Source organism: Mesoplodon densirostris, chromosome 16 (genome assembly GCF_025265405.1).
Source record: "Mesoplodon densirostris isolate mMesDen1 chromosome 16, mMesDen1 primary haplotype, whole genome shotgun sequence".
NCBI lineage: Eukaryota > Metazoa > Chordata > Mammalia > Artiodactyla > Ziphiidae > Mesoplodon > Mesoplodon densirostris.
In genome coordinates this window covers 18,994,162-19,019,442 of record NC_082676.1, presented here as the reverse complement: position 1 = coordinate 19,019,442, position 25,281 = coordinate 18,994,162, and the positions used below count along the sequence as shown (strand labels likewise).

Genomic DNA, 25,281 nt, shown 5'->3' with positions numbered 1-25,281 from the left:
CTGTGCCGGAATGTAAGGAAGTACTCAAAGAATGATGGAGACGTATCAAAGTAACACCTGAAACCTAAGAGGCTTTTGCTGCTTAGGTCCAGGACTATCTGAACATCAAAATACATATCGTATGGAATATAACCCACTGAATAAAAGAACCCATGAGTACATACTGACATAAATAAACTAATGGGAGAAAAAGGAAAACGCCTCCTCAGAGTAGAAAGTAACTAAAAAATGTAGAATGACTGTTAGAAAATCACCACTTATGCAACCATAACAGTGATGACTGATCCAGGCAAAAATAATCAAAGGAAACTAAAACCAGTGGGTGAAACTCTGATGAGGAACAGGATATTTACATAGTCTCAAAGCGTCTCTCCAAAGCTACTTAGTATTTCAAAGGGAAAAATAGCAACTTCAAAGAGAAATCCAGCAGACGCCACTAACTAAGCTCAAAGTACTTTTTATCAACAAATGGACATCATGTTCCTCTCGACATGACACACTGAGAAGGACATATCACTTCGAGGTATCACTAAACCTGAACTCAATCCTGAGGAAATACAGACACAAAATAAGGGCCTATCTATAAAACATCTAGACTGTACCCTTGAAAGACATCAAGGTCGTGAAAGGAAAAGAAAGATCAAGGCACGGACCCATTAAAGGAGACATGAGAACTAAACAAAGTGGGTGATCCTAGTTTGGATCCTGGGGGAATAACATAAAGAATAATATAAAGAATGTTGAAAGAAATGATAAAATTTGAATACGGACTATGGATTAGAGATACTATTCTTATTTCTTTATTTTGAGAACTGAACCCTGGTTATATAAGGGAATGTCCTTGCACTTAGCAAATACACACTAAAGCACTCAGGGGACAACTTACTCTCAGATGGTTCAGAAAAAAAGTGGCGTGTGTGTGTGTGCACACACATGTGTGTAGGTCTCTGTATGTACTCAGAGAGACAGGAGAGAGTTAGGGCAGAAATGATAAAGTAAATGAGGCAAAATGTTAGCAGTTGGTGAAATCTGGATAAAGGGTATATTGGAGTTGCAAACCGAAATTATATCACAATGAAGATACTGAAAAATGAAATAGAAACATTTGAGCATAACTCTTGGGGTTATGCTGTCCACATCATATAGAGCTAGGTTCAACTGTTTCATTTCACTTTTGAATTTTAGGGATTGATTTTTCCCACATTAATTTAACCACAATGAAGGGGGTGGGAAAGAAAAAAACTAAACCAAGTAACTTTGGAAATTGGTATTTTGATTATATACTTTAAGACCTAAAAAACACTTTAGTCCAATACTATACACAGGTAAATTTATTTTTTGTAGAATATGGGTTAGTAATTCTGAAACTACTTTATGCGTATACTAAGACTGAACAAATGAGTAAATGTACTGTGTTATGACAATGAGACCAGGCTTCTCACAGCCAGAGAAAGGAGTTACGAATTCGGAAGAGTGCAGAAGGCTAGAAGGAATCCTGTGATGCTGGACTGGAATCAGAAATCTCACTACAGATGGATAGATAGGGAATAAATACAGAGGTGTGGTACCAGTGCTTGTGTCAGAACGCAAGGGAATAAATACAGAGGTGTGGTACCAGTGCTTGGGTCAGTACACACATCTATACTTCCTAGCTCTGTCTGCTCAGAGTCTAGAACCAGTAACACTCCAGTGGCAATGGGCACACCTAGTAGCCAGGCCTTGGTTTCTAAATGCCATTCTCAACTAAAAGGAACCAGGGAGCCTTGGAGGTATAGTCAGTTCCATGGATATGGCAGGAAAAATGTAACATGAACCTGAGTGTCTTGTGGTGCCAGAAAATAAGAAGTGCTCACAAACTGACAGGAGCATGTCTAAAGGACAGAGGAGCCAACCTGAAGGGCCTCCTAATGACCAAATCTGAACGGCAAAATAAACAATGCGAGTAGTGGGTTATAACCTATTACATAAAATAGACATCCAGGAATCCATACCAATACAAATACATAAATAAATGGGGGACAAAGGACAGCTGTCCTTTACAGTAGGATTCCAATGCCTACTGTAGAAGGAATGACTGAAATAGAAAACTACCATTTGCCAAACACCATCGTAATAATTACTGAAGGCAAGAACCACTGATGAATGCTAAAATTAATAGGCAAAAGTATGATAAGAAACAGGATATTTATAGCATCTCAAAATATCTCCTCCCAACATACTAAGTTTCAAGGTAAAAATAGTAACTTTACAGTGGAGAGACCTGGCAGACACCACCTCAACCAAGTAATCAAGGTTAACATCACAAGTAATAAGACATATCGACATCATGTACCCCCTGAGGATATAACATCACTTCTATGATATTCTTGCCAAAAATACATAACCTCAAATCTGATCATGAGAGAAACATCAGGCAAACACAAAGTGAGAAACAATTCTACAAAACAGCTGGTCAGTATCCTTCCGAAGTGTCAAGGTCACGAAAGCTAAGGAAAGACAGGAGATGTCACAGACTGGAGGCGGCTAAGGAGTTGTAACTTCTAAAGGAGATGTGAAATCCTGAATTGGATCCCAGACCAGAAAAAAGAACCCCGGTAGAAAAAATGAAGGAATTTGAACAGGGTCTGTAGATCAGAGCACTGTATTGATGTAAATTTCCTGGTTTCGATAACACTATGGTTACACAGAATGTTAACATTAAGGGAAGCAGGGCAAAGGATGCTAGAACTCTGCACTATTTTGCACCTGTTTTAAAGTTTAAAATGATTTCAGAATAAAAAGTTTTCAAAGCTTTTGTTTTATAACGCTATAAAATACTTAGGATGGTTCCAAAGTCAAATATACAAAAAGGCATATTCAGAAAGACTAGCTTCTATTCGTCACGTCCCTGTTCCCTCACCGCCTCCCCCCAAGAGGTAACCATTTAAAACGAAGGTCTTTGTTTATCTTTCCATGGCGGGGAGACATGACAGACAGACAGACAGACAGCCTTTTTAGATAAATGCTAGCATACTATACATACTTTTTCCACCTTACTTTTTTTCACCCAACAATATATTCAGGAGATGACTCCATAGCGGTATGTAGAGATATTCCTCATTCTTTTATCAAAGCTGAACATACTGTTTTAGGCAACAAGTTTCCTACTGATGGACAACTAAGTTCTTTTGTTTTTGGCTATTACAACTAGTTGCTACACCTTCTTTTACTATCTTTAGTGACTGTAAATCTTCATTATTTGGAGAAAATCTGAGGGATAGCTCTGGTAAATAAAGGAAGTGATCAAGGTAAATAATATGGTTTGTGGAAACTATAAGGCAGTAATAATATGTGCTCATTAAGTACTGACACTGATTTTCTTTGTTTTGGCTTATCTGGTGTTGAGGGCAAATTACAAGAGGGAGTTTAAGAAATATTCTGAGCAAAGGTCTAATAGAGGAGGGCTACAGACATCACTAATTTATTACCTTCTTGGAATCCATATCCCCATTTGTCCTCAATACCAGAACCCTGACTCTTATGCAAGGGCAGCGATGTATTCAACTGAAACCATTTCCAGCCTCCCAGGGCGGGCAAGGTAACAGAGTTCTGGACAATGAGATGTGGCAGCAGTCTATCAGGGATACCTGGAGAAGTTCTGCTCTCTTGAAAAAAGTGTCACACCTTCCTTCCTTATTTTTCCTACCTGGGGTTTGAAGTATCCATCTTGGAACCAAGAGCGTGTGAAGCACACTCACTGGGGATGGTGGAGCAGAGAGACAGAAGGGACCTGGGACTCTCATGTCACTATGAAGCCACCTCACTAGTCCTGGGATACCCATGTCTGGAAAACAAACCTCTGCTGGGGCTGGGGGTGGGCAGGGGGCACTGTCACGAGCAGCTAGATGGTACCAGGAGATAAACACATTCTCTACCAAGACGACTTACCTGAAGGATAACAGGATGAGTCCTGCCGCATTTAAGAGACTTGCCATTTTACAGTCAAATCTCATATATTCCTTATTTTCCTTTTCAGAACTCACACACACACAAATGTGGTAGAGAGAAACACTGAGAACTGTCAACAACTGAGGTGAAGTGCAAACAAAACACACCAGCAGGGCTTCCCTGGTGGCGCAGTGGTTTGGGGGTCCGCCTGCTGATGCAGGGGACACGGGTTCGTGCCCCGGTCCGGGAAGATCCCACATGCCGCGGAGCGGCTGGGCCCGTGAGCCATGGCCGCTGGGCCTGCGCGTCCGGAGTCTGTGCTCCGCAACGGGAGAGGCCACAACAGTGAGAGCCTCGCGTACCACAAAAAAAAAAAAAAAAAAAAAAAACCACCAGCAAAGGTATAAACATAGAACCTTTGGAGCTAGACCACCAGTAGGAGGCAGTGGTGCTACCCCTTGCCCCCACGGCCCTCCATCCCAGGGGAAATTACAGAGCTCCAACGCTCTCCTGAATGATCTGTAGGCACCTAGTTTTCTCTGTACTTTTTAACACATTTGAGGTGAACAAAAGCCTACAAGAAACAAGTAGTCAGGTTCAGAAAAATTTTAAACAGATACAGATCCCAATGACTGTGATGGGTAGAAAGGCGGAGTCTCCAAACAGTGACAGATTTCCAACTGATGCCAGCCCTCAATTCACTGTTGTCAGGTGCAAGTCCAGAACCTTACACCACGTCTTTACAATCACGTGAAAATTAAATAGCTGGTATAAAGAACCACACATAATGTTGATTCCTCTCTTGACCCTATATTACTCTTCCAAATTATTAGTTCTATTACATTTTAAAGGTACATTTTCTTTAATACTTTGAAATACTATTTGTACCTGAATGAAAATCTACATCATCAGAGAGGTTAAAACAATCACCTATAGTCCCACAAGAACCCAGCCACGTCTAGCATGCTGGGACACTTTCCCAGTTCATTTTCTACACCTGAGTATTTTATTTCATGTCCAGCAATTTTACATTTCTCCTGGCACGCAGAAAGTCTGTATCCGCAGGCCACCTACTCATCAGAAGAGGAATCGGGGCTCTCAGTGCAGTATGGATCCGTGGGCACTGACTGGGAAGCTGCCCTCCCTCAACTATCTCCTTTGCAGGCCTACTTGGGAATCTGAAATTTCCAGCTCCAGATTTATTCTTTGGGGAAAGGTATCAACCCCTCTGACAATGTAAACATCTCTGGGAAAGAACGCCGATACCTGCCCATTGCACTGTTATTTCCACTGCGTGGTTCAAAAGCCCTGAGCACTTTTCTTTCCCCAGGGCCTGGCCTGGTGTGTAGGGCTCAATAAATGTGTCATAAGTCAGTCAAGACCTGGCTGAGAATAGGAAGGAAGGAGAGGCAAGTTAACAGCATGGGAAGATGGAGCTTTTGGGCCGCAGAAGAAAGGAGCAGGGAGTGAGAAAGAGAGGACACTGAAGAGAGAGGCAGGAGGGCACTTAAAAGAAGCCTGACTCACTTGATTTGGGACTGACGCTGCACTGTAAGCACCTGTCCCACCTGCCTCAGGTGCACCACCGACGCTCACCCCACTCTAAGTCGTCACACTTCTTGTTCCCTCTGTCTGGAACATTCTTCCTACTGATTTTATAACTTAAGATCCCCGCCCCCGTCATTTAGGTCTCTGCTCAGATGTCACCTTTTTGAAGAAGCCATCCTACACCACCCTCTACAGCAGGGCGTCCAATCCCCATTATTCTCAACCTGTTTCGTTTCTTCGAAATAAGTATCGCTATCTGGGACTCTCTTACTTATTTTCCCTTGTTTTTTGCCTGCCTGCTCCACTAAAATGAAAGCTCCATGAGAGCACACACCATGGGTCTCAGTCACTGCTGTGTCTCCAACACTTTAAACGGTGCCCGGAACATTCCAGTGTTCAACAAACATAACAAACATTCACTGAACGCCTGGAGCATGTAATGGAGCACTCACAAAGTCTTACTTTCTCCTAGCAAAGAAAAGTAAACTCAACAGAGTTTAGTCGTCCAAGTGCAGGCATACATTCTACCAAGCAAGAGGTGGTGCCAGCAATATGATGGCGGCAGAGGAAGTGGCAAAGGGAACCAGCACCTCTCCTTTCTTGGAGCGGAGTGTCAGGCCCCTGGCTCCTCAGGCTGGATGCCCTCCTCCCTTCCAGAATCCTCAGCACAGGCAGGAGCTGCATGACCCTGTGGTTGTGCTCTCGGCTAGGACACCTGCGCCCAGGCTTCCTGAATTCTCCCTTCGGGGACAACCTTATCCACAGGAAGGACGGAACCTGGGCAGAGCTACCACTGTCACCTTGTGGCCTCTGCAAGGGTGGCATATGGTACCTTGCTTTTCCCACAGGCCCGCTCAGCCCTCAGAGCTGGCAGCAGTGTGAAGAGGTAAAGAGAAGAAGCAAAGAAACCAGTTTTTCACTGCTCTTTTCCCTTCTCAGGCTACGGTAAGCACCCTTTGCCATTTTTTGAACTCAGGGGTTACAGGTGCTATAGAAAACCTACACAGAACCTGCTGCAGCTGACGTACCAGGACTGAATCACAGCTGTCCCTCCTGGGTGAAGGCACAGTTTGATTTTTCACACACACTGATGCTAACACAGACATGTTCAAGGTTTGAGAGAGGACGTGGCATTTACTTGATCCTCTAGATAAGACCTCCCTAATAAAGGGACCTAAAAATTGATTGACTGGAACCTACTGTCCTGGAACCTAAGGACCCTGTGCCTTCACTTGTCTGGAAAGGGGAGCAGAAGGATTTGGGAAGGGCTGATGGAGCAGATACTAGAGCAGGAGCCCTAGTTCTCTGTCCTCGTATTTCCGGGAGGGAATGTCGGCTCCCAGGTAGGAACACAACAGTCTCTTTCGCCTCCTTCCTCTCTACTCCAAAGGAGTGACTGATCTCATCAGTGAAACGGGAGATCCGGTCCGAGCTCCTATAGACTCACCATCCCCCCATCCCCTGCGGAGGGCAGAGTCCCCCCTCTGTCACTGCAGGCTTACCAGGACAGCCTTTGCTCTGCAGGCGGCTGCCAGCAGTTCTCAGTGGGCAAGGTTAACTGTGGGATGAGGGTGCGCAAGTGCAGGAGTCCTCGGAAGTCTAAGTCTGGCTACAGGTCAAGCTATACCATCTAATCCACCATCACAATTTATTAAAGCTGATGCTTTGATCCTTTGCACTCCTGGGTCTATTTCTTTTTTTTTTTCTTTTTTTTTTTTTTTTTTGCGGTATGCAGGCCTCTCACTGTTGTGGCCTCTCCCGTTGCGGAGCACAGGCTCCGGACGCGCAGGCTCAGCGGCCATGGCTCAAGGGCCTAGCCGCTCCGCGGCATGTGGGATCTTCCTGGACCGGGGCACGAACTCATGCCCCCTGCATCGGCAGGTGGACTCTCAACCACTGTGCCACCAGAGAAGCCCTCTATTTCTTAACTGGTTCTTTTGGAGGCAAAAGGGAGAGAAATACAATTTACTGGACTCCTCAGACTCTAACGAGACCAAAGGAAACAGGATGACATCCAATGTCATCTGATTTATGAAGACCTAGGTTTTAAAAACATATATATTTCTCTAGCAAGTCCTAAGCCTCTAATTCTATCCTCAAAGCACAGAAAACCCCAGCAAAAAGATCAGAAGGTTGAATGAATGAACTTTTAATAATAACGAAAAAGCACCAGAAAAGGTAACTAACTGTTCTCTCTGACTTCCAGCTGAGTTTTCAGACAGTGCAGCTCTGTTCCACAGCCATGGAAGCTGGCTTGTCTGCAGGCCTGCCTCAGGGACTGGGCTGAGCCCAACCTCCCCCTAAGCAAGTTGGCTTCCCTGTCAAGGCTCGGAGGGGGTCTGCCTAGGGGTCGAGGAGCAGTGTCCTGGCACTGTCACTGCTTCCCCACGTTGTCCCGACTCCGGATAAGTACGGACTGCACCACATCTGTCCAGGCTGTTTGAGACCAGAGTGAACACTTACATGTTCTACCATCTGAACTTGACCTCTGGAGCTATGCTAAAATTCCACTAGGGTAGAGGGTAAGACCATGCTCATAATGGGACTCTCTTTTCGTGGCCCTGATGTTTATATCAGGTAGCATGTGCTTCAATCCACTCACAGATAAATGTTCTATGCCAAGCCCATTTCCAAAGGAAATACGATCATCTTGTATCAGAGTAGGAATTGTGGTTCTTCAATAACCATGAAGAACTAAAGATGACTGAAAGCTTTCACTCATTTACAAAAAAGTATCAGAATATGTGCATATGTGTGAACGACTGTGTGCAAGTTAACATGACCTAACTTCCTAGCAAGGACAGTACCAGGGAGCCGCCTGGTTGAGTTTTCTGCTCCGTTAGGGATAGGAATGCATTTCGCTGATTTTCACAGCTGATTTAGCTGCAGTCCTGTGAACCACATGATGGTCTCAGCACCCTGCTCTCCAGACTCTGTCTTCTACATCACATTCACAGCACGTGGGTGAAGGGCAAATGCCAGGGAGAGTGTGCTGAGTGAGCACCATTCGGGGGGTAGTCTCCAGCTCTCGTGCTCTCTTCCCCATGCCAAGCAAGCTGAGAACCTAGCTCCGTCTCTGGGGACAACTCGGAACAGCCCACCAATCCCAGTAACCACAGACCCAATTCCCTGCCCTAAAATTACTCTATTCTTGCCAATTCTTTCATTCCTACCTAGTCTGGTCAGACATCTCAAAAATAAAGGAGGGTTTCCTCTTGGTTACCAAGCTGTAAATAAAAATAACCAAAAAAGCAGCCAGTCTGGAAGACCACAAGTTGAGGAATTCTAACTCTAACGTGGACCTGGGGCTGTTCATCGACACCATCACTCATTTACCTTCTGCTACGTTCTTCTACAAGTGTTCTCCACTCCCAGCTAAGTCACCCGAATGTTCATGGTCTTTGTTTTTCCGCTGAGGTTGAGCGTTAGAAGAAGTTCAGAAACTGACTTGGCATACAGAACTCTCACACTATCCGATTTCAGTTTGGACTTCACTGCTATTCCTTTATTCATCTCCTGCTACTCCCCCAGCAGGGGCCATTAAAAACGGCCATTCCAGAGTTGCTCCCTTCTCCCCAGACCCTAATTCTGGACAGCGCCACCCACCCCATCTGGCTGGTACACAGACAAATCAATCACCTCAGAGGACTTTACCTTCTCCTTCAGGCCTGGACATTCTCGTTCTTGCTTTTTCCATTTCTTGGCATTTCACCTTCAATGTCTAGACTTCACTAGGTGAAGCACGATGATTCCAAAATCTTTGCCTCTGACAGTGACCTGTCTCTAAATGCCAGCCCTATGCTTTCAGTTTTTCTCCTGAAAGTCCTTCAGGCGTGCCCAGCTAACATGGCCTCCAAATGGCCACCCGTTTCTCATACCGTCACTGGCCCAGGTTCCAAGCCTCACAGTCAGGTAAGCACTGCAAAGGAGCACAGAACTTTACAGCTGTCAAGAACTTACTACTTAAGGAACCATCTGTCTCAGTGTTGGCAAACATCTTCTATAATAGTAAATATTTTAGATGTTGTGGGCTATGAGGTCTCTGTTGCAATACTCAACCCTGCCACTGTAACATGAAAGCACCCAGAGATAATAGGTATACAAATGGGTGTGGTTATATTCCAATGAAACTATTTTAAAAACAGGCGGCTAGCCTGGCAATAGTTTCCCATCCCCTGATCTACATCACTATCCTAATTAGGTTCTTGCTGGTGACCCGATCAAATAGCTTCTACTGATTATTATTACTTTGGCATTGACTATGTTAACTCCTTTAAAAATTGGTTATTTGAAAAAAAAATTGGTTATTCGTCATATCTAGCAACTCATCTTTGACCGAAATATCCCGTCACCAGGAGCAGAAAGGCCTGATGGCGAGCTGGCCACAGCCACTGATTTTTCAAGTTGGATGTTGAACATAGTGCCACAGAATTTGTTTTACAATGATTTTTTTCCTGCCTTTTACCCAGTTGTCACCAATATAATAATTTAGAGCACTGGTTTTTCAACTAGTAGATTGTTTTCTTCAAACAAAATGTTATTTTGCAACTCGTTAAATGAAAAAGACAAAGCAGAATGACTCTGTGTGACATGGTAGGTAGGGAAGAAGCCTGGATACCCATCACCTTAGCTCCTTTCCTCTGTATCCCTTCCCGGCAGTATCCCCTAGGGCACCTCCTCAGTTTTGTGCAACAGCGGCCTTCAAACTTCTCTTATCAATCACCTGTATCACGAAAAAGGTTTTGAGATCCCCACCGCTCTCTGAGCCACACACTCACACTCTGAGTATCAGCAGATGTCCCGAGATCCAATACACACTCAGGATGAAGTTTGTTGTTAATGATAATGGATGTAAAACTGTCATCTAAGATAGCCTTCTTGACAAGTTAGAATCTTTTGCACTGACTAATTGTGCAATCTGGCTAGAATGTCATTGTTTTTACTTTCACACGGGGTTGATGAGGAATTCTAAACCGGAAGTGTTAGCTCTGTCATTTGCTTGTTTACACGTGCTTTTAAAATGTATTAGCTCCAATCTTTGCCATAATCTTTTCAAGCCACCATTATTCAGTTTGGTTAAAACGAGCAAATTTAATCTGCAAATACACTTAACCGGGCCCACATCAACCCTACTATGCTGCATTCATTGGAGAGCAAATGAACTACTGGGGAAGCCTCAGTCACCCCTGCCACACCAGGGAACTTTTCTAGCCCTCTGGGTCATCTCATGTACTGTATACGACATATGACCACCTAACAAACAAAGGGAGTGAAAATGCCAGAATCAATCCGTATGTCAAGAATTAGAGAATTAGTCAAGCTTCGTATCTTTCTTTATGTCTGATAATAAATAGTAGTTCCAATCTACATTTGGAGGCTACCACTGTGAAATACCATTTGATTTGTAGTAAAAGGAAAGAACCACTTGGATTAGCGGGAAGGCTCGACATTTACTTTTTATTCAGTTGTACCCTGACCGAGGCCCTAAGCCTGCCATCTGGCCGAAGCCATAGCAATAGCATGGAGCATGGCAGACACTCTCTATAGCTAAGCCAGGCCGTGTCATGATGTTCTTGGATTCAGGGACAGCTAAGGCAAACAGCAATCATCCTAATGGTTACCTGCAAGTCATTTTGTGGGTTCCAGTCTGAATCAAATATGATGCAGGTATCGGCAGCTGTGAGATTGATCCCCAGGCCTCCCGCTCGGGTGCACAGAAGAAAGACAAAGCGGTCTGAGTCTGGCTTACAGAACCGGTCGATGGCTGCCTGGCGCAGGTTTCCCCGTACTCGCCCATCAATTCGCTCATAGGTGTATCTGAGGGGACCCAAACGAACGAAAGCCCAGGTGTTAATCATGACTTCAGTGGAGAACAAGAAACAACGCAGGAAGCTGTTGACTAATGGCCTTAAACCCGTCACTTCTAAATATGGACCTAATGTCAGCGGTCTAAAAGGAATCCCCCCTCTACATATGCAGCAGGGCAGACACCTAAAACTGCACTGTAATATGTCCCCCTCTCTCAAAACAAACGAAAACCAAATCAAAACAAAAAAACCAGCCAAACTACGGAGGACTAGAGGACCTGTAAACATAAAATATCAATCCCCACTGCCCAGGCAAACTTACTCTCAAGTGTTTCCCAATTTTCTTGCACTGATTCTAATCATAAGACCAGGAAAAGCAAATAAAAGCCGCAACCATCTACTTTCAGTAGAACTCATAACACGGAATCAGAGTTCGAATCAGGCTCCAACTGCTTTTGGATGGATTGAAAATGGGAAGAAGACTGGATGGACAGGCAGTCTTTTTATGTCTGGGTTGGTCATTTCTATCCTAACAGTTCCTCAAAGCTTCAGAGGTAGAAAGCAAAACCTCCAGGTTTATAGCTGAAACCAAGATCTTCTGGGCAGCATATTGCCAAGCAAGTAGGAAGAAATCACAGGAAAGGTTTCTGAGCTGTGTCAGGTTGGAAAGAAGCCAGGAGAATTTTTAGAGGAAAATAAAGTGAGGAAGCAAAGCTGAATATCATTAAGAAGGCATATACCTGTGTAGAAAGTTAAGAATTAAGGGTGGAAAGAATGGTGAGGTGAAGGTAAAAGGAAAAAGAGTAGGAAATTAAACTGCTACGGGAGCCTATTAGCATCTGTCCATCCAATTAGAAAACACAGAAGGTTTGTTTATGATGGAGATCATATAATTAGCACAGAATTAAAACATAGTACCAATCTGGATAGCTGCTTAGTCTTATTTATTTCTTATTTACCCCTTGACAATGAACAAATTAATATGGGGATGCTACCCTGGGCCCAATTTTGACCAACAAGCAAGAACTGGTTGGTAAAGTATATGTAATAGGAACCATGTGAGAAAAGGATGACATCCTAGACCCCATGATAGTCAAGACCAGGAATCCTGACAAAAACCTTCTCAGCAGCCCAGAATCTGGGAAATCAGATCTCTAAAAATTCAGATAAACAATTGGTAAGAGACTAAGGATAGATCCTCTAGGGGTAGATAACTCTGGAGGGGAGTGGCTTTAGATAACTAAATTGGGCAACATAATCCTGACTTCCTTGAGTAAAAGGAAAATCCACGTGAGAAATCACCCAAGGAAATACAGGTAGAGAAAGCAGACCAATTCAGGCTCAGAAGGGACATGTACAAAGCAAAGACCCACGTCCAAAAAGACTGTCTTCTTTTTACGAAGCTAGAGTGCACCCATATCTGGAATCACAGGTGCAGATTTTTCCTTTCTTCTTCTTCTTTTTTTTTTTTTTTTTTTTTTTTGCGGTATGCGGGCCTCTCACTGTTGTGGCCTCCCCCGCTGCGGAGCACAGGCTCCGGACGCGCAGGCTCCGGACGCGCAGGCTCAGCGGCCATGGCTCACGGGCCCAGCCGCTCCGCGGCATATGGGATCCTCCCAGACCGGGGCACGAACCCGTATCCCCTGCATCGGCAGGCGGACTCTCAACCACTTGCGCCACCAGGGAGGCCCTCTTCTTCTTTTTTAATGCAATAAACTTAAGAATAATACATGAGATTACAGTAGCAAATAAAAGCAGTGGTGGTTACAGGATTGTCAGGAAGGCAGACCAAGAAGGTTTTGTCCTAAGCTAAAAGCTAAGGGTCATATGTTGAATCCTATACAACTATGAAGCAGTTAGATAAAATTATCATCATTATTAATACCAGCCACAGCAACAATATTAGCAGTGAGCTCCTAAGTGTCAAGCTCTGTGCCAGGCACTGCGATATGTGATACATGCTTTATATGCATCATCACATTTACTTCTGGCAATAATCCTGTGAGGTAGTTCCCCATTTTACACTTGAGAAAACATCAAGAACAAAAACGACCACCACCACCACCAGCCTCACAAGCAAAATAACTTGCTTAGTCACCTAGCTGGTAAGTGAGATATATTTGACTCAAAAGTCCACACTCTTAACCAGTTTGCTGTATGGCCTTCATATTGTACCCTACATTATGCAGTAGAAAGATTTCCCCAAAAACTTAAAAGAGAAAAATAAAGGTAAGTAAGAGCCTCTGGTAAACTTAGAAAACCTGTAACTCTATAAGAAGGTAAGAAGAGAAACTATAGATATCCAAAATGACTGTGATGAATCAATGCACCTAGGAACTGCACCGAGTTACTCGTACGTTTGGCCACGTATGTGATGCAGTGGAAGAGGCACAGGATTTGGAGTCAGAAGACAGGGTTGAGATTCAATTAAATGATAGCTGCCACCACCCAACCATCACACACGTGAACAATTAGTGCTGCAGGCACACAGGACTCAATGTTCTTTGACAAGACACCCCTAAACCATCAGAGGAGCCAGATGCCCGTGGATCTGAGTGAGGCGGGGAATCAGCGTACTAAGGAGGAGGAGAACCAATAAATAGAGATGATACAGCTCGGCAATCACCTAGGGAGAAAAATTCCCATAAAGCTGGATAGTGTTTGGCCGTCTATGCTAGAACCCAGTTTTAGAAATTGGGCAGAATGACTGGAACATTAATTCTCGTTTCTATCACTCAGTTTTGAGGGACTGCTCTCGAAGAACACAAAACTAAAATAAAAATCCAGTGATTTGAGAGTTCAATTAAATTGTTCCTCACTCCCCTCACTCCTGAGCCAGATCCTTTGGCCATGCCCTCACCCTTGCATAAGCACGGCACGAAATTAAATGGGAACAAAACCGAACTGACAGCTGGCATGACAACCAGGCTCAAGAACAAAGAAAATCTTGAGGGCTAGTAAATCTGAATGAGGAAATCAGACATCATTAAATTTTCCGCACCAAACATCAGTGCAGCAATTAACCCTCTGTGTCAACTGCATTCTGAACAAAATCCCTAGGAGTTGATGTGGTCGATCAAACTGTAATTCTGAGTCACTGTCAAATATCAACAAGAAGCAGGTGGCACTCTGGAAAACCTCTGGGTACTCGGGGTGGGGTGGGGTGGGGTGGGGTGGAAATGACACATTTTTGGCACAACAGGAAATGTTTACCTCAGAAGGCCTGAAGGGAAATGAACAACCTCATCTGCCAGCAATAACCAGCTGGAGAACATAAAGAGTGAAAAAAAAACCCCAAAAAACCTGCCGTTCATGATTGCCACAAACATATAAAATACTTACAATTAACCTTAATAAGAAATAAGCAGGAGTTGGCAATAGGGGTCATGTCGGTTTGGTCATCATGTCCCTAACACCTATAGAGGTCCCAGCACAAGGTTGGTACCTTATAAATATTTACCAAATCAACAGTGTATACAGAAGACCTGAGTAAGTGCAGTGAATATCATGTTCTTCAATTTTGCAAAGATGTCAATTCTACCCTACTACGTGTGTAAAAGCCAATCAAAATCCCAACAAATGGATATAGGTACACATAGATAAATACAGATATGTAAATATATAATTTTTTTTTTCTGTAGTGAGGACTGGAGTAGTCAGGGATATATTAAAAAATAATAATTCTGGGGACTTCCCTGGTGGCGCAGTGGTTAAGAATCTGCCTGTCAAGGCAGGGGACATGGGTTCGAGCCCTGGTCTGGGAAGATCCCACATGCCACGGAGCAACTAAGCCCGTGCGCCACAACTACTGAGCCTGCGCCCTACAGCCCGTGAGCCACAGCTACTGAAGCCCATGCACCACAACTACTGAAGCCCGCGTGCCTAGAGCCTGTGCTCTGCAACAAGAGAAGCCACCGCAATGAGAAGCCCGCACACCACAATGAAGAGTAGCCCCCGCTTGCCGCAATTACAGAAAGCCCGCACACAGCAACGAAGAGCCAATGCAGCCAAAAATAAATAAATAAATTTATAAAAAAAAGAAAAATTCTGAAGAATTCTGAAGTTCATCTGTAATAATATATGAGCGAAGGAACAGAAATATTGATCAAAAGAATAGAAAGGTTACATACACACCCAGCAAACATAATATCTCAGTATATTTTATGCATACTGTCTTACATGAATGGGGGAAAAGATGGACTATTTAATAAACAAATAATCAGAAATATTTGGAAATAAATTAAATTAGACCCCCATTATATGCCCTCTACCAAAACTGTAGAAGGACTGAGACTGAAATATAAAAAATAAAATAAATCAAAGAAGTCCAATTAAAGCTTATGAGTTATCATGCACATTTAGTTCTTTTATCTCCTCAAATGTCTAGAAAAATGATAGGTAAAGGGATTTTTAAAAAAATGCATAATAATGCCTTCCCCCCAATAAACCTACAAACAGAACAGGAGAAAATTCTGGGACCTGGAAAGTAAACCAAGTGATATTTGATTTGAAGAAAGCAGAATCCCAGGTGAGAAATAACCTAATTCAATATGGCAGAATATCCAAAGGGATCAGGCATTGGTGGCACCAGGTATCCCTAAAAGTGAAGACACAGAGAGTCTAAAAACAACTAACTAACTAACTAACTAGTTGAATATCTGTTGAAGTATCTGTTAGCCTATCCATCATCCACCCCAGTGCTGAGAGGATAAAAAAGATCTGTACCTCTCTCTACCTCCTCTAGGAGATACCACACAGTTAAAGGCAGAGGTAACATACTAAAAAAGGGAAGAGAGGCAGAGATATTGAGACCTCCCTACCTCTCTCCACCCCTTCCCCACAGTCAGCTCCCAGTCCAATCAAGTTCCCACCCTCTGGGCAGGAGAGAGGAAGAAAAACATCCCAAAGCACTGACACTGGAGGTTCCCTGATGAAATGGCCCAGCTAGACGGACAGTGTTCACATATGGAGAATAAGGTAGCCAACAAGCTGGCCCACATGCCCAGAGCTTCTAATCTCTGGATAGTGCCTACCATCTGGCAGCCAAAACCAGACATCTGAGGAAAGCCTCTGACCTTTGAGGCTCTGCTTCTGGTGTGGAGGGGCAAGGTCTTAACACACCAATCCTCCAGTAAACAACAACCACAAAATCTGGGCAAAATACAAAAACAAAACAAATGAACAGAAAAACCTATCTAAGGGCACCAGAGGGTTAAGGAAAGCAGGCAGATTTTGGAGAGAAACAGGAAATTGTGGTTTTGGCCAGACAGGAAGCCGGAGTTATGGCAAAGGTGCAGGGCAGCTATAAATCTTGATGAGAAGCCACTATCTTTCTGACCAGAGGCAGCAAGAGAAGGCGTCTGGAGCAACCAGGACTGCCAGAGGGTGAGAGGGGATTGCCAGAAAGTAAAGAGACAGAGATGGTGAACCCCACACACCGGGTATAAACTCTTTCTAAGTCTCTGGTTGACCTCTGACCCACACATGCTTGGGGCAGACTCAAAGTAGTCTGAGCTGAGATTGGAGCTGCTACCTACGAGAGATGCTGACAGCATTTGCATTTTGAGACTCACCTATTTAACGGCCTCCAAATAAAAACCATCAACATCATCATAGCAATATAACAGAATCCTGAATCTCCACAACACAATATTCACAATGTCCAGGGGAAACGTGACCCATTCTTAAAGGAAAAGACAACAGATATCAAGCCTAAGATGTTTTAATTAACAGACAAGAACTTTAAAAGCAGCTCTTATAATTATGTTCAGCGAAATAAGAAATGTACATAATGAATGAAAAGATAGGAAATCGCAGCAGAGAAACAAAACATCACACTAAGAAACAAATAGAAATCTTAGAACTAAAATAGAATCTCTAAAATAGAGAAAGCAATGGATGGGCTTAATAAGCATGATGGAAATGACAGACAAAAAGTCAGTGAACTTGAAGACAGACAAAACAAGAGAGAGAAAAAGGATTGAAAAAAAAAAAGAACAGAGCCTATGGACCTGTGAGACAATATCTAAAGGTCAAACATACAGGTAATTGGAGTCTCACAGAGCAACAAGAAAATAGGGCAAAAGGAAAAAAGAGAAATCAAAGAAATATTGACCTAAAGCTTCCCAAACTTGATGAAAGATCTACATTATAAATTTAAGAAGGTCAGTGAACTCTGCACAGGATGAATTCCACACATCAGTCAAACTGCTGCAAATCGAAAATTAAAAGAAAATCTTGGTAGTCAGAGTAAAACAATACATTATATACAGGGGAACAGCCACTTAAATGACTACAAAACTTCTCATCAGAAATCATGGGGGTGAGAACACAATAGAGTAACTTCAAAGTGCTGAAAGGAGGGGGAAAAAAAAGCCAACCCAGAATTCTACTATGGAAGACAGAGACATCAACAAAAAGAAAAATTTGACTTGAGAAAACAGACACTGTAGGAAGACTGTAAAAAAATCTATCATCATTAATCTCAGAATGACAAAACACTGCACCTGTGTGATAACTGGCTGAGTGCTATAAAGACTGAAAAATTACAGAAGAAAACTAGGAAATGAAAAATATAATTACACAGTGAAAATCTAGGGATTAAAGTTGGAAGACAGAATAAAGGTATTCTACCAGAGGTACAGCAAAATATAATGAGATGGAAAGTAGAGAAAAGAGAAAATTAGGTGATCAGACCAGAAGATCTGACATGAATAATAGGAGTTTCACAAAGAGAAAACAAAACAGAAAGAAATAATGAAAGATAAAATACAAGAAAATCCCCCAGAACTGAAGGAACATAATTTCAAATGGGAAAGACCTACAAAGCACCCAGTTCAACAGACACCATACAAAACCCAGTTCACTGTCAGATTTCACAGGACTGGGACAAAGAGGGTATATCAAAGCTTCTAAACAGAAAAAACATGTCACATACACAGGCCAGGAATTGGAAGGGCTGTGAACTTCTCAACAATCCTGGAAGCTAGAAGACAGTGTACTAACATCTTCAAAATTCTGTGGGAAAGTGATTTCTGACCTAGTACCTCAAACTCAACCAAACTACTGCTCAAGAATGAGAGTAAACTGAAAACATTTGACAAAGTCTCAAATTCACTTATCATTCACCCTTTCTCAGAAGCTCCCCAAAGAGGTACATGGGATCCACCAACAAGATTTGACTCAAGAGGGAAGGAAAGAAACTTGTCAGCGTGATAAAGGAAGAGAGATCACAGATGGCAACTGTGCACTAGGCAGGAAGGGTAACTGCCCAGAGAGGAAAAGAAAGAAGGTCCTGGGAGAGACGGCTCAGACACGAAACTGATGTGCTTGAATGTAACAAGAGGAGATTTAGACAACCAGAGTAAATTTTGGAGCTGAATTATAAAAAGTATATTTAAAACTATGCACCGAATAAAAAACAATTTTTAGTTTCAGGGAAAAATAAAAATTGTGCAAGAAAGAAATAGTAAACAGCATACTACATGGCTGAGCTATAACTCAGCATTTACCTAAGTCATAATAAACACTGAATATTAATTTAACCCAAAGTATTGCATGGCAGGTTGGGAAGATGAGAGGAAAGGAGTTGCACATGTGGTAATTATGAGGGGCAGTGAAAGAAGGGAAATATTCATCTTCCATAGTGAGAACAGATAATACTTAAAACTGAAAAAAAAAATTACAACTACTAACATTACTTAGAGATATAGCTATAAATACCGAAAGAAATAGCATAAGGAGTTTAAAGTAAATGCTTCAGGTGGGGGGAAACTGGGGGTATGTGGTGGTATCAGGAAATGCTATTTTTCATAGGTCTAATAGAATAATTTGCCTCTTTAAATTATGTGCATGTATAACTTTGAAGAAAATTTAAAAACTAAATCAAAAAGAGAAAAGTAATGATGATACTGAAGTCAGAAGACCCTGCTGGGTGCAGAGCTGGGGTAAAGAAACCATAAGAGAGTGAAAAGAAAATACTTCAGAATACTGCATAGTTGAGAGGTGGGGGAAGCCTTTTTAAGCATATTAATTTAAGCATAAATAAGCACTTAAGTTTATTTAAAGCTGTTTTAAGACTGAGAGATTTGACTATTATAAAATTTAAAACTTCTAAGAATAAAATAAACAAACAAAAACCCATAGCCATAAAGAAAAAGTCAAGAACAACACTGGGGAAGTATCTGCACCATATTCTTAAGTAAACAAGCCATTCTTATAAATTAATAAACAAAAAGGCAAAGAGTAACAAAAAAATGGAGAAAGAACATGAATAAAGCAATGCACAAAAAGAGAAATATAAACAGCTAATAAATATGAAACTGTCATTAATAATCAGAAATACAAATTAAAACAAGAGACCATAATTTTGGCTTACTGAATCAGCAAAGACTAAAATGCAAAAACAGTATTGATCAGAGTATGAAAAAAAAGTCATTCTCATACGCCATTAAAAGACACAGTAAAAATGTCTTTCTAGAAGGTGTTTTGGAAATATGTATCAAATGCTTTTTAAAATATACATCATAATTTATTCTAAGGAAATAACTGGAAACGTTCACAATGAATGCAAAGCGATATTCACAGAGTTCCTTAAAATGCTGAAAAATTGGAAACAACCTATAAGACAGAGTATCATGCAGATCATCAAAACTATGTTGTAGAAGAATAATTAAAGAAAAAAGTTCATAATATATTAAATAAAAAGGTGAGTTACAAAGCAGAATGTAAAATATGATCCCAATTCACACAAATCAACAACAAAACTAAATATATGTATGCACAAAGAAAAAAAGGCTAAAAAGATAAATGCCCAAATGTGAATGGAAACTTTGAGCAGGTGGTGGTATTATAACGTGTTCCTATTTTCAAGAAAAACTGTAATATTTAGACAATTTGAAAACAAAAATAAGCAATAAATGATAAGGAAAAATAGCATACAAGGGAGCTAAATAAAGACATTTGAACTTAGCAAAAGTAACTCCCTGTTACTCATTTTTGGGGATCTTTAATAAAAACTGCAAACTAGTAGTTGCATACATTTTGAAGAGTGAGATAATATATTTACGTAAGAAGCAAGTGTTCTGGTAATTCATATATAGTGAATTTATAAAATACAAAAATTGCTTTCTAGTTTCAATATATTCTTCAAAGAAAAAAACAATCTAACTCTCAAGAATTCCTAACCTAAAGATCTCCACGACAGGGCTCTGAGAAATTCTTTTATTGCCTAATCCGATTCTGGAGAATTATTTATGTAATATTAAATGTCAGCATAACCCATAGTTAAATTGGTCATTTCCTTTAATACTTTTTCTATACATTACATGTTATAAGGACAAACAGACTCTTTAAGGAGCAGAACATTTAACACAACAGAGATTTGCTATGATGACTGTATAAAAATAAGGATGTCCTTTAAACCTAGCAATGCCTTGGCTAATAGTTTCTAAGATCTGGAGAAGTCTTTATGATTAAGAGTAAATTTTAAAAATCCATTTGCCATTTGGACGATTGATGTATCCCAAAGACTGGAAACGGAAGGTACAGTGTATAGTGTAACAAATGTAGTGCCCATATAGACTCCAAACAACCAACCCACATAACAGCCCAGGCTTTTCACCTGCATGAGTAATGGAACTTAGGTTCAAGGAATTACAGGAGAACGAACAAAAAAATAAGTTGGGATGCCGTAGTGAGTGTATCATAAAACTTTAGAGCGTTTGCTAAGACATAAAACATCCCCAAGTTCTTTTTCTGGCAGTTGTCAGCTTGTGCTCTTTCAGCAACTTGATATAGTGATGCTTTCTAGGGTGTTATTTTTCTCATCATTATTAAGGGGGAAAAAAAACAATATTATTTTCTTAACCTTCTGTAATGCTATCTGAATTGTTTCTTCCAACTAAAGAGAATATAAATAAACATGTAAAATTTATTTTTTAAGCAAAGCAAGGGCTCCACATCATAGGCTAGGAAATTCACTCTAGACAGTTAAAACTGGTCATAAGATTCTACTCTGAATTTTAGCCAATCTTTATGAGAAGATTTCTTATCTCTATTTTTTAATGCTTTTTTCTTGTTAAAACAGAATTTTTGAATGAATCAAAAAGGCATCAAAGAAAAGGAACTGCTGGCAGTGCTTGATGCACAGCTTTGACACAAGGCTCACCTTCTCTGGATGAGATAATCTTCCAGGATGTCGAGACAGCGCACCATCTGGGAGAAGATGAGTACTTTGTGGCCGCCAGCAATCAGCTTAGGGAGCAGTTTATCAATCAGCACCAGCTTCCCTGCTGCTTGAATCATGGCCTGCAGCTGAAAGTCGGGGGCATCAGGGCTGTGGGTTTTCCGGAAGTCCTCCAGAATTTTCTCCTCTGCCCCTGAAAAAGAAAGGAACAAAACTATTCTCTGAACAAACTATAAGAGTAATAGCTACCCTCTGCTTGACAGAGCCTAGAAAAAATGAAATGAATTCTTAGGTCCCAAGCCAACAATCCAGTGAGGCAATGCTGTGTGTCCATCCCATGCCCTCAGCAGAGGGCTCTCCAGGCGGCAGGGCTGTCCTGCAGAGAACACACGTGCTCTGATTTCCTGGGAAGTCTGACCAAGGAGAGGAAGGATCTGAAATACCAAGCTGACTCAGGCAAGTGAAGAAACCTTCAGAGAAAGCTGACAAAAAGACATACCTCTCATACCTTAAAAGCCTGGGATCAGTAAATCCAAGCCATATTTTGATTTAAAATTTTATAAAAAGTTTTATTGTAAAATAATAAAAAAAAAAACTTCCAACACGTTCTCTACTCAGTACAGTTAACTGTTAATTTATCTGCAGAGAGTTTTAATCTCATGGCACCATGATCATTTTTTCAATGAAGTAACACATCTCCCTGCACCAAAGTGGAAAGTGCGGACTAGACCGCAGGTACACAAAGGACACCAGGCTGACAACTGATATCCATCTTCTGATGGGCAGAGAATTGGTAGAGGTAGGCTCAAAACAGGGCTCTGTATACTCACTGGCCAGACTGCTTAGGCAGATCCATCAACCTCTTTGAACCCCCGTTTAATACTCTGTAAAAAGGTCAGAATACACACCCTGGCATTCCATGGGAACTTGATAACATAGGACTGTTGGCTATCAAGATGCCTGCCCCATGTCCCCCACTCACCGTTGATCAGGTAGGGGTGGTTACAGCACTTCCTCAGCTCCATCATGGTGTTGATGAGATTGGGCATGTTGTGCTGATTGGCCCCCTTGGTCAGGAAGGAGAAGTTCTTCTCCAGGATGGCACGGTAGTATTTTTTCTGGATATTGGTCAGCTCTACTTCGATGATCGTCTCTTGTTTGGGAGCAAGGTTCTTTTCCACGTCATCTTTCAGCCGCCGAAGCATCATTGGTTTGAGGATAGACTGCAGTTTCTTCACCTGTCCAGGGAAAACGAGACCTGTTCACCTGCCCCGATCCCGATTCAATAACCGTTACTGGGGTATTCCAACATTCACTACAATCTCTTGGGCATCTAATCATAGTACTGTGGCAGCAGGTTAAATGAAAGATCATGCCTGATCCCTGAACATGATGAGCTTATAATAGGACTGAAAGGAAAAAAGCGATCTGGTTTTAATTCACAAGTAATTACTGAGAACCTATGTGGCAACCTTACAAGATACAAAGGGAGAAAGATACAAAGACAGGACCTCTTCTGGATGGAGAAAACAAACCTCTCTCTCTCACACGCACACTTGTGCAGCAATTACCTGAGGAATATTTTAAGCCACGTTAGAATGTACAAGTGATACCTTACAAAGGGAAGATGCTGAAAGAACAAAGTAAGAGACAGAGGGAATCTGGGGGTGGGCAACATGGATGAAGGTGGGCAAAAGGTACAAACTTCCAGTTATAAAATAAATAAGTCCTGGGGATGTAACGTACAGCAAGGTGACTCTAGTTAGTAATACTGTATTGTATATTTGAAAGTTGCTAAGAGAGTAGATCCTAAGACCTCTCATCACTAGAAAAAAAATTTACGCATGTATGGTGATGGATGTTAACTAGATTTATTGTGGTGACCACTTTATAATATATACTACATATACTGAATCATCATGCCATACATCCGAAACTAATATAATGTTGTTGTCATTTACATCAAATTAAAAAAAGAAGAAGAAGCAGAGGCAATCTGGAAAAGGATTCCTCCTACATCTAAATAACGATAGCAGCAAACAAGTTTGGGGGTAGAAATATGTAGAGCATTAATGCGGTAAGGTGACCCTCCCACTCCATCATGTAAGCTGTCATCTCAAGGGGCACTTTGAGCCTGATCGTATGTTTTGCTATGATTTGTCTGTTCTTCTCCTAACGGTCCAGGCCTGGACAGCAGATCTCTACGCACTTGACCGCACTGGCACGGGGACTTGCTCACTCTCCCAAGAAGAGGGCAGAGAAGGGATTCAAAGTCAAGGCACCTGAGTTCACCCTGAGCTAAAACATGATACCAGTAAGATGAATCCTGGTGGGAAAATAAGAGAAAAGGCAAGTGCAAAAGATCAAGTTTCAAGTCATATAAATTTCAGAAGGGGTAGATTCTGCAGAAATAAACTGTGGGCTGTACCAATGCTTCCTGATGAAATATAAAGTGATTCAGAAGAGGTACTTCCTGGAGCAGGTTTGAAACAATGATGAATATGTTTTACTTTATAACCAGATATATAGACTGTTGGTGCCGTTTTTGTGGTTTGCTCCTAACTAACCCCAATGTCAAATCTAATCCATTTAATGAATGCTTTGTTTTAGCAATCATGGTACTTAGGGATGTAATCCCCCAAATGGATAAGGAATTACCATGTAAGAACCCAAAGAGGAGAGACACAGCTAGGTAATCGTTAAAGACAGGGACAAATGCCAATCTGCCACATGCTGGATTCAGCTTTTGCCCTTCACTTGGTTCATACCTTGAATCATTTAGAGTATACTACATGCCAGACACTGTGCTGGTCAATACAACAAACACAACTTTGCAGAAGATGTGGGCCTTGTCCTCAAGGAGGTTATTGTCTAGGAAGAAGAAAAAATGCATACCACAAAATAAGTGCAATGAGAGAAAAGGATGCATTTCTAATGGTCCAAAAATGGAGAGAGGGTTGGAGCTGGCTTTTTTTTTTTTTTTTTTAAGATGTTGGGGTAGGAATTTTAATTTATTTATTTATTTTTGCTGTGTTGGGTCTTCGTTTCCGTGCGAGGGCTTTCTCTAGTTGCGGCAAGCAGGGCCCACTCTTCATCGCGGTGCGCAGGCCTCTCACTATGGCGGCCTCTCTTGTTGCGGAGCACAGGCTCCAGACACGCAGGCTCAGTAGTTGTGGCTCACGGGCCCAGTTGCTCCGCACCATGTGGGATCCTCCCAGACCAGGGCTCGAACCCGTGTCCCCTCCATTAGCAGGCAGATTCTCAACCACTGCGCCACCAGGGAAGCCCTGGAGCTGGCTTTTGAAAGATCAACAGATACTACGAATGTCGAGAAGTGGAATTAAGTTTGATTATTCACTGCTCTCAAAGTCTGACTCGCCACAGAAGTAGAAACAAACAGACTGGGACCACGGAGTGTACTCTTGATTCCTCTGTTAGTGAAATTCCCAAACCTTCTCAGTTCCCAAATTCTCGGCCCCAACCCACTCTCACACCATTGCTAGATTAATTTAGCAGAACTAATTATGTCATTTCTGCAATCAAAGCCCTGCACTGCTTCTCTAATGCTTACCAAACCCTTCAACCTGTCTTTCAAGATCTTCTCACAATATATCGCTAAACTCCTCCGGCTTCATACTCCTCAATTCATCCATCCTGTTTCCAGCTCAACCAGATGATTCCCAACTACTGAATAAATTCCATGGCTGATTATGATTATTTTTTTCCTATGCAAAGCAGTCATCATCTCTCTCTCTCTGCCTACTGAAAACTTACCCACCCTTAAAAGTCTATTCTCAAATTATACTTTCTCCA

General features: G+C 41.9%; 1 protein-coding gene across 3 annotated transcripts in view; it reads right to left on the bottom strand.

The window, feature by feature from the left end:
* CHD6 (chromodomain helicase DNA binding protein 6) overlaps positions 1 to 25,281 on the bottom strand; it is a 227,244-nt gene that overhangs the window by 60,813 nt on the left and 141,150 nt on the right. For all 3 annotated transcript variants that reach the window (XM_060079536.1, XM_060079538.1, XM_060079537.1), the window contains 3 exons: positions 22,451 to 22,706; positions 21,451 to 21,661; positions 11,097 to 11,292 (listed from right to left, as the gene is read on the bottom strand). In XM_060079536.1, the coding sequence (XP_059935519.1) occupies positions 11,097 to 11,292; positions 21,451 to 21,661; positions 22,451 to 22,706 (663 nt within the window). The remainder of the gene's footprint in view (positions 1 to 11,096; positions 11,293 to 21,450; positions 21,662 to 22,450; positions 22,707 to 25,281) is intronic.